Source organism: Scyliorhinus canicula, chromosome 17, assembly GCF_902713615.1.
Source record: "Scyliorhinus canicula chromosome 17, sScyCan1.1, whole genome shotgun sequence".
Classification (NCBI taxonomy): Eukaryota; Metazoa; Chordata; class Chondrichthyes; order Carcharhiniformes; family Scyliorhinidae; genus Scyliorhinus; species Scyliorhinus canicula.
In genome coordinates, this window is record NC_052162.1 from 25,714,095 (window position 1) to 25,732,508 (window position 18,414).

General features: G+C 45.2%; 1 protein-coding gene across 1 annotated transcript in view; it reads right to left on the minus strand.

Annotated features, from left to right (window-relative positions):
* abcb7 (ATP-binding cassette, sub-family B (MDR/TAP), member 7) overlaps positions 1-18,414 on the minus strand; it is a 78,124-nt gene that overhangs the window by 34,455 nt on the left and 25,255 nt on the right. Inside the window, exons 5-9 of the mRNA XM_038774578.1 lie at positions 11,345-11,477; positions 9,777-10,045; positions 7,805-7,893; positions 7,621-7,708; positions 2,578-2,752 (exon numbers count right to left, since the gene is read on the minus strand). Of these exons, the coding sequence (XP_038630506.1) occupies positions 2,578-2,752; positions 7,621-7,708; positions 7,805-7,893; positions 9,777-10,045; positions 11,345-11,477 (754 nt within the window). The remainder of the gene's footprint in view (positions 1-2,577; positions 2,753-7,620; positions 7,709-7,804; positions 7,894-9,776; positions 10,046-11,344; positions 11,478-18,414) is intronic.

The following is an 18,414-nucleotide window of genomic DNA, read 5'->3' on the forward strand; positions in this document are numbered from 1 at the left end:
ACATGTGTTATTGCAGCATCACCCATCAGAGTTCCGACTCGTGCTGTTTCGGTGTGGAAAGGTTTTGAAGAGTCAGTGACTGCTTCTAGGCCATCCTTATTAAAGGATACAAATATGGAGATGGTGTGACAGCAAAGGAGACAAAACTAGGTTAAACTGTATCGTTAATTAGAAATATGGTACTTTAAAGCACAATAACCTCTATCTATTTTTTCCACCATTCAAATCAGCTAAAAAAGGGACATGGGCATTTTGTCATAGAGTCAGAATTTCACAGCACAAAAAGGAGCTCTTCGGCCCATCATGTTCTGATTGGGGGCCAGTTAGCTCAGTTGACTGGACAACTGGTTCGTGATGCAGAGCAAAGCCAACAGCGTGGGTTCAATTTTAAAAAAGAAATAATCTTTACTGTCACAAGTAAGCTTACATTAACACTGCAGTGAAGTTACTGTGAAAAGCCCCTCAGGTACACAGAGGGAGAATTCAGAATATCCAAATTACCCAACAGCACATCTTTCGGGTCTTGTGGGAAGAAACCGGAGCACCCGGAGGAAACCCACCCAGATACGGGGAGAACGTGTAGACAGTGACCCAAGCCAGGAATCGAACCTGGGACCCTGGCGCTGTGAAGCAACAGTGCTAACCACTGTGCTACCATGCCACCCCTGGTTTGCTGGTTATCGTCTTGCATTTAATATACCTATAAAACACCTTGGGATTTTCCTTTATTTTGCCTGCCAATGTTTTTCTATGCCCCATCTTGCTCTCCTAATTTCTTTTTTTTTTATTTTTGGGTACCCCCCTACACTTTTTATACTCCTCTAGGACATCCACTGTTTTGCGCCCCATGTATCTGCCATAAGCTTCGCTACTTTCCTTATCCAAACTTGTATATCCCTTGACAAACAGAATTCTCTGCTTTACGGAAAATGTTGGCCCTGTACGCTCCCCATTCCCTTTTGAAATGAAAATGAATGAAAATCGCTTATTGTCACGAGTAGGCTTCAATGAAGTTACTGTGAAAAGCCCCTAGTCGCCACATTCCGGCGCCTGTCCGGGGAGGCTGGTACGGGAATCGAACCGTGCTGCTGGCCAGCTTGGCCTGCTTTGAAAGCCAGCGATTTAGCCCAGTGAGCTAAACCAGCCCCTATTTGAATGACTCCCACTGCTCTGATGTGGATTTCCCTCTGAGTAGTAACTCCCCGTTTACTTTGGCCTGACCCGGTCTTGTCTTATATTAAAATTGGCCTACCCCCAATCCAGAACCTTCATTTTTGGTCTGTCTGTCATTTTCCATAAGTACCTTAAATCTTACAGAGTTCATGGTCAGTATCCTTGTCGCAATTCTTGTTCTTTATTCCTTTATGGGATGTGGGCATCGCTGGCAAGACCAGCATTTGTACCCTAATTACCTTGTCAACCACATTGCAGTGGGTCTGGAGTCATACGTTGGCCAGACTGGGTAAGGGTGGAAGATCTCCTCCCCTAAAGGGCAGCAGTCCACCAGGTGGATTTTTATAACCAATAACAATTGATGATAGCTTCATGGTCAACATTACTGACACTAGGGTTCGGATTTTTGGGTCCGTTGTGACGGGACCTGCTGCAGGAAATTTGGTGACCCAGCAGGAATGGATGATCTGGGCTGCAGGCACGGCCAGAAAACCCCAAAACCTGGTTTTCAATTCCAGACTTTATTAATTCAATTTATATTAAACCAACTGGTGGGGGTTTGAACTGGGTACCAGCCTCGGCCTCTGGATTACTATCCTAGTGACATTACCACAACACCACCTTCCCACCTGTACTTACAGTCTAATGCTGGAGTCTCGTGCAAAGATTTGACATGATCACTTTTCAAATGCTTTGTTATTAAAATGAACTGGTCACCGCATTGAATGAGCAAAGAGACAAGCTAATATCAGGAATTTCTGTATCGCACGCCAAATTCCTGATGTTAGTCATTTAGCAGGTACGAGTTCACTAGATTTTCAGATCTGATGCACCTTCATTCCTGTTGACATAGCTAATAATGAAAGCTTTTCATTGGGAGTGGTGACTGAGAAATTAAATATGGTACATCTAAAAATGTATGCATTTCAGTTTTCCAGAATTGAGAAAGGAAATGGTGGGAGGGAGAAAACGGAATCACTCTCAAAATATTCCTAATTAATCTACTTTGCATGATTCATGAAATAAAGTATTGTTTCTGCTTGTAAGGAGCATTAAATTGCTAATTTACTCATTGCCCGCAGGATACTCACAACCTACCATACTGGATCTAAAGCCTGGAGGGCAGCCACTCCACTGATGCTCACAACAATTCAGTCAGTGAATCATGATTCAACACAAAGCACAGCAAAGAACCTTCAAGGTCCCTTAATGTATGTGTGCACTCCTAGAACCTATGGCATAGCATGGATGTTGGGAGCTATTGCCTTGGACTCAAACACAGTGGGCTGCCAATGTATTGTACATAAACTAAGTGGAAAGGGAAGAACATTACATCAAAGGATAACTCATCCAAAAGTACAGGCTATAGATCTTTAAACAAATTAGCCAGTTTAACTGGAGTACCTGCCAGGATTCCTTGACTTGCAAGTAACATGATTCCAGTCAGACCAATGCTAAAGATAAGGTTCTGACCAAAGTTTAGTGCTGCAAGACTTGTGGCAGTCTTCAAAGACGCAGCTTCATAAGTCTTCAAGTACCCGTCATATTTCTCTGCCTCATACTTCTCATTGTTGAAATACTGCAAGAGAAATTTAAACCATGGTACACTTGTTAATTTATAACTAGTCTCACAAAATAAAAACTTGCTTAAGCTTAGAGCAAACAAGAAACATATTTAAAAGCACAACTATATGAAAAGCTTTCTTCAAAATTAAATGCCTCTTCCCAATGTTATACACTCAAATTATTCCCACCTTTCGATTTTCTGCTTTGTTCTTTTCCGGAAAGCATTGGCTCCTTTCCAGGTTGTGGGTGTCAGAAAACCTTGGTTAGCTTTCCAAATTTTTCACACGTATATTGACTACGGGGCTAATTAACTACCATGGCATCATGGCCAAAACCAATTTTGTCATCCAATGCCCATCTTTAGAGTGTATTGCATAATATTCATCGGCAGGAGCCCTGTTTGATTTTCTCCTCAACATAGAATCCAATTATTCTCTTCCTGCCAGAGCTCTGGGTGAGATCAATTTAAAACATACGAGGGATCAAACTTCTTAAATCAAGAGTAAAATACTCTCAACTGGAAGTGTCAAATAAAACAGATACTTTCAGACCTGAGTTTTCCCAGCATTTTCAGCTTTTATTTCTAGGTATTCCCTAGTCTGTCATTAACTTAACCAGTTAAAGTGATAATGACCCCCTCCGGGGAGAGAACACAAGAGGTGATCGTCTCCCTGGATGCAGAAAAGGCCTTCGACAGAGTCGAATGGAAATACCTCATAGAGGTACTTGAGCGGTTCGGGCTTGGAACAGGCTTGGATACAACGCTCCCATGGCGAGTGTACGGACCAACAATACCAACTCCCAATACTTCCAGCTGCACAGGGGCACCAGACAAGGATGCCCACTGTCCCCGCTGCTGTTCGCACTAGCAATCGAACCGCTAGCAATCGCGCCCAGGGCAGCAAAAAATTGGAGGGGGATCCGAAGGGGAGGCAGAGAGCACAGAGTCTCACTCTATGCAGATGATCTGCTCCTCTACATCTCGGACCCACAAAGCAGCATGGACGGAATCATCGCGCTCCTGAAAGAGTTTGGAGCCTTCTCGGGCTACAAACTCAACATGAGCAAAAGCGAGATCTTCCCAGTACACCCGCAAGGGGGGGTGGGGGGCAGCACTAAAGGGGCTGCCGTTCAAACAAGCCCGACACAAATTCCGCTACCTGGGGATCCAAATAGCCCATGGCTGAAAAGGGATCCACAAATGGAACCTCACCAGCCTGACGGAGGAAGTAAAAAAGGACCTGCAAAGATGGAACACACTCCCACTCTCCCTCGCGGGGAGAGTCCAGACGATCAAAATGAACGTACTGCCCAGGTTCCTCTTCCTGTTTAGATCCATTCCGATCTACATCCCCAAGGCCTTTTTCAAAGTACTGGACAAACTTATCATGGCGTTGGTATGGGGGGAGGGGGTAAAAATGCTAGGATCCCAAAGAAGGTCTTACAAAAAACAAAATCCAGGGGGGGGGCTAGCCCTCCTGAATCTACAATTCTACCACTGGGCGGCAACAGCCAAGCGAGTAAGGGGATGGATCCAGGAGCCGAGTGGGTGCGTGCGGAGGAGGCCTCCTGCATGGGGACCTCCCTCCGGGCCCTCGCCACGGCAGCACTCCCATCCCCACCCAAAAAACACTCCAGCAGCCCAGTGGTGACAGCCACCCTCCAATCCTGGAACCAACTGCGGCAGCAATTTCGCCTGACCAAAATGTCGGACAAGGCTCCCATCTGCAACAGCCATAGGTTCACACCAGCACTGGCTGACGCCACCTTCAAAAGTTGGAGGCAGGACGGGGGGACACTGACAGTCAGGGACCTATACACGGACGACAGGATCGCAATACTGGACGAACTGACAGAGAAATTTCGGCTAGCCGGGGGGAACGAGCTACGGTACCTACAGCTCAAAAACTTCTTACGAAAGGAGACAAGGACGTACCCATAACCGCCACGACAGACACTACTGGAAGACCTACTGGACGCAAGTATCCTAGAGAAAGGGAACTGCAGCGACATGTACGACCGACTGGTAGAAAGGGACGACACCGTATTGGACGCAACAAGAATGAAATGGGGGGACGACCTGGGGATTGAGATAGGGTGGGGACTCTGGAGCGAAGCACTGCATAGGGTCAACTCCACCTCCATGTGCGCAAGGCTCAGCCTGACGCAACTAAAAGTGGTACATAGAGCCCACTTAACAAGAAACCGTATGAGTAGAATCCTGTTTGGCTGGCGGTCAGCAGCACCGCCCAGAGCTGCAGACTGGCTGTCCGACCTCTCGGAATCTCTCCAAATGGAGAAAATCAAATTCGCCATCCGAGGGTCAGACGACGGCTTCCACAGAACGTGGGAGCCATTCATGCAAATTGTTCCGGGACCTGTTTGTGGCCAACGAACAAGAGGAAGAACAGTCGGGTGGCCAAGAATCAGGGGAAAATGGACGGGAATCGGGGGAAGGTAGGCGGGGGGGGCTACGGGTTCGTTATGGGGGTTTGACGGCTAGCTAAGGCCCAAAACCAAACTGTAAATAAATGCCTATAAACATGTGCCTCGGCCATATTGGGGAATGTAAAATATGTATGCCGGCTAAAGGGGGCGGCCACAGTTGTTATTATGAAGATACTTACCTGTAAATATACATGTTAATTTTTGCGTGTTTTTTTTTCTAATAATTTGTAATTTGTTGGATATAAAATATGAAAACTCAATAAAAAAACATTTAAAAAAAAACTTAACCAGTTAAACCTCTAAGGAACTCCCTTTACTCTTTTGTGCCATAACTATTTGTTCGCTGCAATTGAGACAGACCGCTTAGTCTCATGCCTCAGTTCATTTGTAAGCCATTCCCAAGGTGGTGCAGAACATTGTTGGCCTAGCTACCCTGCATCGGATGGAGCTGCATCGGATGGAGCTGAGGCAGCAGTGCTAATCAATGTGCCACCGGGCCACCCACATTCTATGGAATCTATGAAGGAGATCGGTTTGTGTAATAAGACCATAAGACATAGGAGTGGAAGTAAGGCCATTCGGCCCATCGAGTCCACTCCGCCATTCAATCATGGCTGATGGGCATTTCAACTCCACCTACCAGCATTCTCCCCGTAGCCCTTAATTCCTCGCGACATCAAGAATTTATCTATCTCTGCCTTGAAGCCATTTAGCGTCCCGGCCTCCACTGCACTCCGCGGCAATGAATTCCACAGGCCCACCACTCTCTGGCTGAAGAAATGTCTCCGCATTTCTGTTCTGAATTTACCCCCTCTAATTCTAAGGCTGTGCCCACGGGTCCTCGTCTCCTCGCCTAACGGAAACAGTTTCTTTGCGTCCACCCTTTCTAAGCCATGTATTATCTTGTAAGTTTCTATTAGATCTCCCCTTAACCTTCTAAACTCCAATGAATACAATCCCAGGATCCTCAGCCGTTCATCATATGTTAGAGCCGCCATTCCAGGGATCATCCGTGTGAATCTCCGCTGGACACGCTCCAGTGCCAGTATGTCCTTCCTGAGATGTGGGGCCCAAAACTGGACACAGTACTCCAAATGGGGCCTAACCAGAGCCTTATAAAGGCTCAGTAGCACATCGCTGCTTTTATATTCCAACCCTCTTGAGATAAATGACAACATTGCATTCGCTTTCTTAATCACAGATTCAACCTGCATGTTTACCTTTAGGGAATCCTCGACTAGCACTCCCAGATCCCTTTGTACTTTGGCATTACGCATTTTCTCACCGTTTAGAAAGTAGTCTATGCTTGGATTCTTTTTTCCAAAGTGCAAGACCTCACATTTTCCCACGTTGAATTGCATCAGCCATTTCCTGCACCACTCTCCCAAACTGTCTAGATCCTTCTGCAGCCTCCCCATTTCCTCAGCACTACCTGCCTGACCACCTAACTTCGTATCATCGGCAAACTTTGCTAGAATGCCCCCAGTCCCTTCATCTAGATCATTAATATATATGGTGAACAGCTGCGGCCCCAACACTGAACCCTGTGGGACACCGCTGGTCACCGGCTGCCATTCCGAAAAAGAACCTTTTATCCCAACTCTCTGCCTTCTGTCATGGCGTAGAACTCCTGCTACAGTTCTACTGGTGAACCTTCTTCAGAGCGTGTTCAACTGCCTAAGTCACAGATTTCTGCCAATGCTTCACCACCATTTGCCAAAGATAGATTGCAGCAAGGCCAGTATTTCATCTATCAGTCTGGCAACAATTTAAACACTAATAAGAAGTACCAAATTCACTCCCTGTATAATAATTCCTGCACCCGAAACAGTCCCTGAATCGGGAGATACTGCAACAAGAGCATTTACCAACATTGTTTAATATCTATTTTTGGACATTCTAACAATCATAAAATTTTAAATACACTACTGCCTCACAGCGCCAGGGACCCGGGTTCAATTCTGGCCTTTGGCGACTGTATTGTGTGGAGTTTGCACATTCTCCCCGTGTCTGCGCGGGTTTCCTCTGGGTGCTCCGGTTTCCTCCGACCGTCAAAAAATGTGCAGCTTTGGTGGGGTTACGGGGATACGGTGGGGGGTAGATAGGGTGCTCTTTCAGAGGGTCGATGCAGACTCAATGGGCTGAATGGCCTCATTCTGTACTGTAGGGATTCTATGATAATCTAAATAGTTCAGCGTTCATAAGGAAATCAAATGAAATGCAAACTCAATTCATACAGTTTCACTAATGCTAGAGGAAATGCTTATTCAGAGGTGTTAATTATTTTACAACACTTCTACATTGCTGACAACTGTACCAAAAGGAGGATAAGAACAGAGTATAACAATCTAAATTGTATAATCTTAAAGCTGGATTTTTTGTTTTTGATACAGCACCGTTCGGAATCGTAAAAACACATTCAGCACATCTTACCTTCACAGTCTCATAATTCAGCAGTGAGTCTATTGCAGCATTGCCTGCATCATTGTCAGCCGTATTCATTTCAATTCGGAATTGAGTCCTACAAATGAGAAATTAATATTGCAAAGTCACCACGCAGACACTGGTGGGCATGAAGGAAACTGTGAAATCGACAAATTTAATATTGCTACAATACCTCCACTGTGTGATGCCAATAGTAAAAGCCGCATATGCAGTTAAAGTCCCCAGAGTTATTAATGCATATTGTCCACCACATTTATAATACTGCAAAAAAGAAACATTTAAAAAGTGAAACATTGCCAGCTCAGAATATAGTATTTGCTGTTGTCATATCCTGCAAATAACTTAAAACAACTTTGGACAAATGCAGATTTTTGCATATGATCTTGAATTATGTACCCCAACATCAAGACTGGTTTGAACCACTGTGTTTATGAATAAACTTTTACCAGACACAAGACCCTGATTATTGTATTTTGGTGTGAATAGTGGAGAAAGGCAATAAGACCTAATTTTCTTTTGAGAAAAAAAACTTCATTCAATCCATTGGTCGTAAAGTGGTTTGGCAGTGCTGTGACGAGGTGCTTTATAAATGCAAGGTCTTTCTTTAATTCAAGACAATTAATACAAATGGGAACGGACTGCACAATGGTTCGAGGACAGTGTACATATAGACAAAAATTTAGTTTCATGCTACAGATCGGCTAACATCATAGAATGAGTGGAAGAATTGTTATAACATAGAAGGAGGCCATTAAGTTTATTGCGCCTGTGCCAGCTCCGTGCAAGAGCAACTCCATTAGTCCTGCTACCCTGCCCTTTTTGAAAAACACAACTGAATCATAAACATATGCTGACCAGCCTCAAGTTTTGAATTACCGCAATACTAATCTTACCCGTCAATTGCATCTGCCTTTTCAAAATAGAGAACTTTACTGCCGCCCAATGGTTTAGTTGAGTAGCAGAGTGGCTTATAGTCACCGATTAGTGACACCAGTTCATGATGGAAGTCACTTAAGATGATGCAATGTATTTTGTATTAAATAAACATTTTTAAACATTGCACCCCTTCTTAAAAAAGCAGCCTTCCACACCACAAAAGTAATCACATTCAAGTTCCTTCAATCTCCAACTAAATTTCCGAGCACGTGTCAACAGGAATGGTCAATGGTTGAGGGCACTGGTGTCCTGTGGATTGGGAGAGTGAAGAGTCAAGCCTGCAATTCCCTATGTGCTGAATTTCCAACTTGAATGTCCAAGCAAGGATGACATCCAAGACCACCTGCGCAATTTAACTCGCAGCTAACAGCCACACCACCCTCGAGTTATCTGTTACATTCCTCCCCTCACTTTTCTCTGACAGTAAATTTGTATTTCTAAAGCTGATTTCAGGAAGCTCAGTTCCCTCGTTTATGCTCAACATTTTTGTCATTCTGAATAACTCATTCCGAGGCTAGAATTTTGCACTTATACCAGGAACAATTGACCCAATTTTTTTCTTGCATTCTTGAGGTCGTTCAAATAAATAGTTTGTATTTTAGATAGGAAATCGCTCTCGAATTTCTAGCCAAGTGTTCTCTCCATGGCTACCTTTATCATCCTCTATTTTAAACCAAAACTGGTCGTGTCAATTTCAGCTAGGTTTTTCTTGCATTCGTTAAAAAAATCCACATCCTCCTCTACTTCCCCTTACAGTATAACTGCATTGATATTGAAATTAAGAATAATCACAATCTATTTTAAATCATTTCCGGCTAGGACCTCAAGCCTACAACATTCCTTGCCTCACTCAATTTTTCCTTCCTCCTTCACAACCTTCGGGTTTCCAAAAACTCAACGTCATTTACCTAGTCACATTTCAACCTTGGCAGCACCTGCCTCTGAACCGTGGCTCTTTCATTTTTCTTTCCTTGATCAAAAATATGACACAATATTGGCAGACGGCCCAGGGGATTTCCTGCTCACCTCTTGTTAGCCGGTAGTACACAATGGCTGAAGATACAAAGGGAGCAAAAAAAATTAACAAAATATTTTCTCATCTTCCCCACCCAAGAAACGGTTTCTGTAATTCAGCTGTACGTTAACTGTGGAATATTCCTTGGACTGTTTCATCTACCAAAACAAGCTCAAACAACTGCGTTACTTACCAAGATACTACTGACAAGCAGTACTTCAAAGACGGTGGGACCTAGATTAAACACCAAGGCGCTCAGCACAAAACTGATACCTCTGGTTCCTCGGTCTATGGCTTTTGAGAGTGCACCGGTCTGCCTGCTGAGATGGAAACTCAAATCTAAATTGTGCAGGTGCAGGAAGACGTTTTTGGCTATTCGCCTGATAGAACTTTGAGCTACTTTGCCAAAGACAGCATTCCGGAGTTCATTGAAGGCCGCTGCACAAACTCTCGAAACACCATCTGAAAAAAATTTAGAAGATTTGAATTGACTTTTCGAAACATATTTCATCACTTCAAGGTTATATCCTGCATAAATAAATGTTAATTTTTATCAAATTACAATACAGAACCAGTTAATGATTGTGGTATTTGTTACACATACATGGCAGGAGCAAAAATATAGTCCACCCATTATTTTACTGACGGTTCAGTAAGTTGACCCAGTGAATGCTGAGCCACACGTACTAAAAGGAACCCAAAATTTATTAAACTTCGACTTAGCTGATCTGAGTGGGGTCATGAGGAGCACATTACAAATGGTCTTATCACTGTTGGCTTCGGGACAGGATAGAATAGATACTGTATTGGAACCTCTTTCTGCTCTGCCCAGTAAGTCCAACAACAACCACACTTGTTGATCAAGGACATAACTTTGTTACAATACATCCTTTTATTGGAATAGTCTGCCAACATTCACCATTAAAACTAATATGTTACTAACGGCTACTTGGATAAGATACTGGAGGATAACTTGCAGGCAAGTAACTGGAATTCAGCAAAAGGTCAAACCCCTCGAGGGAAGAAAAATGAGAGAGAAAAAAATGACAAACTCTAAGCATTCAGTCAAAATGAAGGTATAATTGACACAAGAGACATTTGCTCAAGATCTTTGCTGACTCCAGGTGAAAAGTTGATCCAGCGTTACAGCAAAGTGAAACAATCAGAATGGCCGGTATTCATTCCGAGTATATTCTAGCCTCATGACAATTGCTGCAAATGGATTCTGCCTAGCCCAATCCTCCTTGTATTGCCCAGTTTTCAATCCAATTATGGCTGCAGGGCTAGGGAGAAAAGAGCAGAGGAGTGGGCTAATTGGATAGCTCTAGCAAAAAGCCAGCATAAGCACGATGGGTTGAATAACCTCCTATGCTACATGATTCTCTGAAACCATTACGGCTTCTACTGCAACAGCTAAACAAACTAGGCAATGAGTCATCATAAAGTGGACTGAAGATCCCACCCTATTTATTTGTTTGAGTGTACACATTTTAAACTGCAAACCTATTACCCTTTCAGACTTTGTTTCCTGCCACATTATGCCTCGCGTTCTTCTTTTGCAACAGCAAAATGATTTACATGTATTTTGATATAATCTGTAAACTCAAATCACTACATCAAGATCCTCATGTACATAATATAAATTTATGCAAAGTGGATAAAAATCTCTGCAATTCTCTTGCCAGAAACATTTGCTACTCATTGCAACCTGCACTGCAAGAAAGTCAACATCTGTCAAGCAAATTAAAATATTTTACTTACAGCCAATAAGGACAGTTGTTGCCATGGTGATGACTGTACCAGTTGCATCATTCAGGTTCAAAACACTACCTGACATTTGGTTGAGTTCATCTACTGCATATTTAAACATGAAGGGAACCATTATATTCATGAGCTGCGAAGACACAAGAACAAACATTACAAAAGGTTGAACACTATACCTAGTGAATAATTTGACTGATTTACAGCTTCCTGAATAAAGGTCCTGGAGGCACTTTGAAATGTCAAGTCCTTAGTGCTGTAGAAAGTTGGCAGTAAAGATTTAATTCACTGTAACATCTAATAGCTGGCAGCTGATGCTAGTATTATCATTGCTTCACTGTATTTACATGCCTGCTTTTAACAACAAAGAAGCTGACAGCTGCAGCTTCTTTAATATGTATTAAAGTACACCGTTGCCCCTCGGTTGTCCTATTTTAAAACAAGGAATGCAATCGTAAAAATATAATGTAGGTCTTTAGAATTATACATTTAAAAAATAGAAAATCTCACTCCTGATCAAACCAATATTACAGCTTGATGCAAGTACCTACGGTGTTTTTTAAAATCAGGGCAAAAATTGTAATCCTCACCATCCCTACAGATGGTAGACCCCTGCTAATGCCATTCCTTATCGTGTCACCAACAGATGCCCAAGGGCAGTGTTAGGTTGATCTGAGCCCACTGCCCTAACTTCTTTCAGTTTCCCTCCAAGTTTCAGAAATCACAAATTACACAGAACAAATGGTCTCCTTCTGTGCTGGAATCATTCTATACTATTAGACCAGAAAGAGACAAGAATAAAATAAGAGAAATTATGAATGTTATTGTTCCTCTGTTAACTTCAAAACAGAAACTCAGAAAATGGCAGGTGTGGGTTTTTGACTTTTTAAAACGTGCAGATATTCATTAATTTTCTAATGGTGCCAGGACCAGTTAAACTTTGGGAGGGCTACGGAGGAAAGAAAAAAACTCCATGTAATCACATGCTGCAGACCTAGTCAGTGATAGGAATTGCCCAGTAAGCCACAGACACAGATGTTGGACTCATTTTCTTGCTATGTTCCCACCCATTTTTGCTGATACGACATGAACAAAGGAAGCATAATGTCTCATTTGACAATGTGGTGATGAATCCGTCGAGAGCTCTGGTACCAGAGGTAGTGGTGTCCATGGACGCAAAGAAAGCATTTGATCGGGTGGAGTGGTGGTACTTGTTCGAAGTTTTGGGAAGGTTTGGGTTTGGGCCGAGATTTATGGCATGGGTGCGGTTGCTGTATGTGGTGCCAAGAGCGAGGGTGAGGATGAATGATATGAGCTCACAAAGCTTTGACTTACACAGGGGTACGAGGCAGGGGTGCCCGCCGTCGCCGCTGCTGTTTGAGCTGGCCATAGAGCCATTGGCGATGGCTCTCAGGGGTCGGCAGAGTGGCAGGGGATAATGAGAGGACAGAGGGAGCATTGGTTGTCGCTCTATGCTGATGACCTCTTGCTATATGTTTCGGATCCATTGGAGAGTATGGGATGGATTATGGGCCTGTTGGGGAGGTTTGGTGGGTTTTCGGGATACAAGCTGAATGAGCTGGCACAGCGGGCTAATTTAGGGAGGATGCCATTTACAGTAGCGAGGGATAGGTTCAGGTACTTGGGGGATTCAGGTAGCGAGGGAATGGACTGGGCTCCATAGTGGAACTTAATGAAGCTGGTGGAGGCCAGGGAGGATCTTAAGAGGTGGGATACACTGCACTTAACGTTGGTGGGGCGGGTCGAAGTGGTGAAAATGAATATTCTGCCGAGGTTCTTGTTTATCTTTCAGGCTCTCCCGATCTTTATACCAAAGCCCTTTTTTCGGAAAGTGGACACAATCATTTCTGACTTTGTATGGGCGGGAAAGGTGCCGAGGGTGGGGAGGACCCTATTACAGAGGCAGAGTCAGCAGGGGGGAGGGTTGGTGTTGCCAAACTTGCTTCATTATTATTGGGCAGCGAATGTGGACAAGGTGCGGCGGTGGTGGGAAGGAGAAGGGGTAGAGTGGGTTAGGATGGAGGAGGAATCTTGTAAGGGGTCTAGTTTGAGGGCTATGGTGACGGCAGCATTGCCAATGGCTCAGAGTAGGTATTCAGGGAGCCCAGTGGTGCAGTCCACGGTGAAGATATGGAATCAGCTGAGGAGGCATTTTAGGATGGAAGGGATGTTGGTCCTAACGCTGCTGTGCGAGAATCATGGGTTTGAGCCAAGTTGGATGGATGGTATATACAGGAGATGGAGGGAAGTGGGGCTGGTCGAGGTGAGGGATTTGTATTTGAGGAAGGGTTTGTCAGTCTGGAGGAGCTAAGGGTAGAGTTGCCGAGGGGTAGTGAGTTCAGGTATCTACAGGTTAGGGACTTTGCACGAAAGGTCTGGAAGGGGTACCCTAGATTGCCAGGATACACCCTGCTGGAGTGACTGCTGCTTCCGGATGTGGAAGGGGAGGGAAGAATTGGGGATATATATACAAGTGGCTGGGGGAGCAGGCAGACGAGCGGGTGGTGAAGATCAAGGAGAAATGGGTAGTGGAGTTGGGAATGGAGATCAATTGGGGAGTATGGAACGAGGCACTGCGAAGGGTAAACGGGACCTCCTCTTGTGCAAAGGTGAGCCTGATACAGTTTAAGGTGGTGCACAGGGTGCATATGACTTGGACAAGAATGAGAGGGTTCTTTCAGGGGGTAGCAGATGAGTGTGAGAAGTGTGGGCGGGGGCCAGCGAATCATGCGCACATGTTTTGGGGTTGTGAAAAATTGGGAAGATTGTGGGCGGGAGTGTCAGCAGTCTTAGCCAAGATAGTGGAGGAGGAAGTGGACCCGGACCCTTTGGGGGGGGGGGGTCTGAACAAACTGTACAGTTGATTGTCGGGACGAATGTTTCCCAGAGTATTTATTTGCCGTAGCCTACTTTGATACAAGTTTGAATAAAATGCGTTTAAACAAAAAAAATTTAATTGTCTCATGTGAAAAGCAAACAAAAATAAACACTCTTCAGAGTATATAGGGATGACATTTGTGAAGTTAAATTATTGGATGTTTCAGACCAGGGTTTTCCCACATAATTTAGCAATTTATCAGCTGCCTCAGATCATGAGAAGACTGTTTTTGGAAAATAAATGTTGACACATTCCACATCCAAGTCACACTCGTTAATTGAATTACCGAGTGGCAACTTTACTCAAAATCCCTTCCTGCTCAGCTGTATTTGTTGATAACCTGGGCTTTTAGATGCTCTCAGAATTCTCAGGAACAGGAGAGAAAGCAGCAAAAGGTGCCACGAATAGAGAAGAGAAACAATATGTTTATGGGGAAGCAGAATAAATACACAATGGAGAAATAAGATGTTGGATAGGGTGAGATGAAGTGGGAGAGCGTAAAGGCCAGAATAGATCTCCTGGTAAGCTGAATAACCACTACTGTGTTGTTAAATTCTAGTAAATTAGCACATATCAAACAAACTCCAAAAAGGGAAGATAACAAACACTATGAAAAATTAAAACGATAGAATGCTACAGTCACAGCACTTCCTGCAAGCCTCAAATTAAATTTTTTTTAAATTCAAGGCATTTTCAAATTATTATTATTTTAAAAAAAATTTTTATTGGTTTTTCTCATATTTATAGACAGTTGCTGTGTATATACACATTACATTTTTCTTGCCCTCGCTAATTTACTTTATTTTACAGAGGTTTGCTTTGTCCTGTGTACATTTTGGTGCCCTCTGGATTGGTCCAGGTGGAGAAATTCCGAAAGACAGTGAGCCAGTCTGCAGCTTTGGGTGGTGCTGCCGATCGCCAGCCGAGCAGGATTCTCCGGCGTGCGATTAGGGAAGCAAAAGCAAGGGGCGTTAGCACCCTTCCCCATGTGTAACTCTGGCTGCTCCGATACCCTGAAGATTGCCACTATTGGGCATGGCTTCACCCTCACCCCCACAACCTTGGACATTGCCTCGGAGAAGGCTGACCAGAACCCAGCAAGCTTGGGGAAAGCCCAAAACATGTGGGTGTGGTTGGCCGGGCCTCTCGGACACCGCTCACATATGTCCTCCACCTCCGGGAAGAACCTGCTCATTCGGGTTCTGGTCAGGTGCGCTCTGTGCACCACTTTGACCTGCATTAGGCTTAGCCTTGCACGAGGTGGAGTTAGCCCTGCTCAGTGCTTCGCTTCAGAGTCCCACCTCTGTCACCAGTTCGTCCTCCCATTTTTGTCTGGTCTCGTCCAGTGGTGATCAAGCTCTGTCCAGTAGCTGTCCGTATATTTTCCCACATAGCCCCCCCTTCTTGCTGCTTGTGCCTATCAGGTCCTCTGGTAGTGTGGTTTCTGGGACCCTGGGGTAGCCCACTGTCTCTTTGCGGAGGAAGTGCTTTATTTGGAGGTGTCTCATTTCCTGTCCTTTTGCTAGTATCCACTTCCTCGTCAGTTCGTCCAGTGTCGTCAGTCTGCGCCCTACGTAGAAGTCCCCAACCATCAGAGTGCCCCGTCCCGCCTCCATCTTTTGAAGGTGGTACCTAGCATGGCTGGGGGGGGAAAGCTGTGATTGCCATAGATCGAGGCCATGGGTGGCATTTTGGTTATCCCAAAGTGCTGTCTTAACTGGGTCCACGTGTTCAGCGTGGCCACTACCACCCGGCTTGTTGTGCACCTTGTTGAGGAGGACAGTAGTGCAGCTGTAGCCAGGGCCCAGAGGGTCGTTCCTTTACAGGATGCGTCCTCCATTTGTACCCAATCTGTCGGTTTCTTTTACCCATCCTCTCACTCTTTCTGCCGTTGCTGCCCAGTGGTAGTATTGTAGGTTCGGTAAAGCCAAGCCCCGTTTGACTTTTCCTCTTTGAAAATGAAAAGCGCTTATTGTCACGAGTAGGCTTCAAATGAAGTTACTGTGAAAAGCCCCTAGTCGCCACATTCCGGCGCCTGTTCGGGGAGGCTGTCACGGGAATCGAACCGCGCTGCTGGCTTGCCTCGGTCTGCTTTCAAAGCCAGCGATTAGCCCTGTGAGCTAAACAGCCCCTAGTATCGCAGTATCGGTTTAGGAATTCTCGGGTTCTTACCCCCCCCATACAAACGCCATGAGTACACTGTCTACGTTTTGGAAAAAGGCCTTGGGGATGAAGATCGGGATGGATCTAACCAGGAAGAGGAACCTTGGTAGTACGTTCATCTTGATCGTACTGGGTCTGTATGATCCACATTCCATCAGGTCTTTATCTTTTTTGGGTATCAATGAGATTGTGGCCTGCGCTAGCATGGGGGTAGGGTGCCCCCTGTCAGTGAGTCCGCGATCATGTCCCTAGGTGTGGGGCCAGGATTGGTGCAAATTTATTTGCAGAAGTCCGCCGGGAGCCCGTCGGGTCCCGGTGCCTTCCCTACCTGCATGGAACTGATGTTCTCCATGATTTCTTCCAGGTCTATTGGTGCTTCCAACTCCCCCTGTCTGTCCTCCCCGCTGGTAGTTCCAGTATGTCTAGGAACTGTTTCGTTCCCGCATCCCCGTTGGGAGGGCTCAGAGGTGTACAGTCCGCGGTCGAAGATCTCAAATGCCCGATTGACCTCCTTTGGCTGTTACCAGTCTGTCTTTGCTATCCTTAACCTGCGCTAATTCCCTCGTGGCTGCCTGCTTTCTCAGCTGGTGAGCCAATAGGCGGGGAGCCTCATCTCCGTGTTCGTAGAAGGTCGCCTGTGTCTGGCGGAGTTGGTATACTGCCTTCCTAGTGGATAGCAGATTAAAGTCCATTTGCAGCTTTTTCCTCTCCGCCAGCAGCCCGACAGTCGGGGATATTTTCTATCGACTTCCAGAATGTAGTCCACTAGCTGTCGCCTGGCCATCCTCTCTTCCCTATCGCTGCTTGGCATTTTCAAATTATGTACAAATCACAACCATCAGCCATGAACTGTTGTCCTACTACAAAAGTCCTCCATGTCCCAACCGAATCTACTTTACAATTATTAAAACAAAACAGACAAAAAATAACCCACAATTCAGCAAAAACAACACCTACAACCGCCCCCTGCCCCAACCCGATGTTTACCATTCCTTAAAGAAGGTGATGAAAAGTCCCCATCTCGAAAGGAACCCCTCCTCTGATCCCCTAATGGCAAAATATTTTTTCCCAAATGAAGGAATTCTGCCAAGTCACTCACCCGCCATTGGCAGCTCCGGGTTCTGCCAGCCTAACAAGATCCACTTACGAGCTATCAGCGAGGAAAGGGCCAACATGTTGGCATCTCTCCTCACCTGTACTCCTGGATCTTCTAACAACCCAAATATTGTCACCCACGTGTTTGGAGCCACCCTCTCCCCCAGGGACTTCCAACTTTGGGCACAACCAGAACATAGGTGGATTGGCCAGGATAAATTGCCCTTAGTGTCCAAAATTGCCCTTCGTGTTGGGTGGGGTTACTGGGTTATGGGGATAGGGTGGGGTTGTTGACCTTGGGTAGGGTGCTCTTTCCAAGAGCCGGTGCAGACTCGATAGGCTGAATGGCCTCCTTCTGCACTGTAAATTCTATGATAATTCTATGATATATGCGTGATTGGCCATTCCCCTCACTTACCAACAGTATCTATCCTCCAGCCCTGGAAAACACTGACAGTCATGTGCGCTCTGGGCGCCATCTAAACCGAATAAGGTTTAGTCTCGCACACGAGGTCAAATTTACCCTTCACAGGGCCTCACTCCATAACCCCGTCTCGAATACCCCCAGTTCCTCATTCCACTTTATATCTTCCACCGACGCCCTATCAATTAATTCCCCATATATGTCCGAGATCCTGCCCTTCACTATCTTGTCCTCAGACAGAAGTCTTTCATGCAACAATGGGAGTGGCAACCTCGGGAACATGGCCAACTCGTTTCACACAAAATTCCTGATTTACAAAATCCATGACCTCTTGGCAACTGGAACTCCTCCTCCAACTCTCCGAACTCCGCAAACCTACCCCCACACACCCACGAACAGGTCCCTAAAACAATATATCGCCGCCCACTCCCATACCCTAAATGTAGAATCTAACCCTGGCAGGATAAATCTACGATCGCCACAGATCAC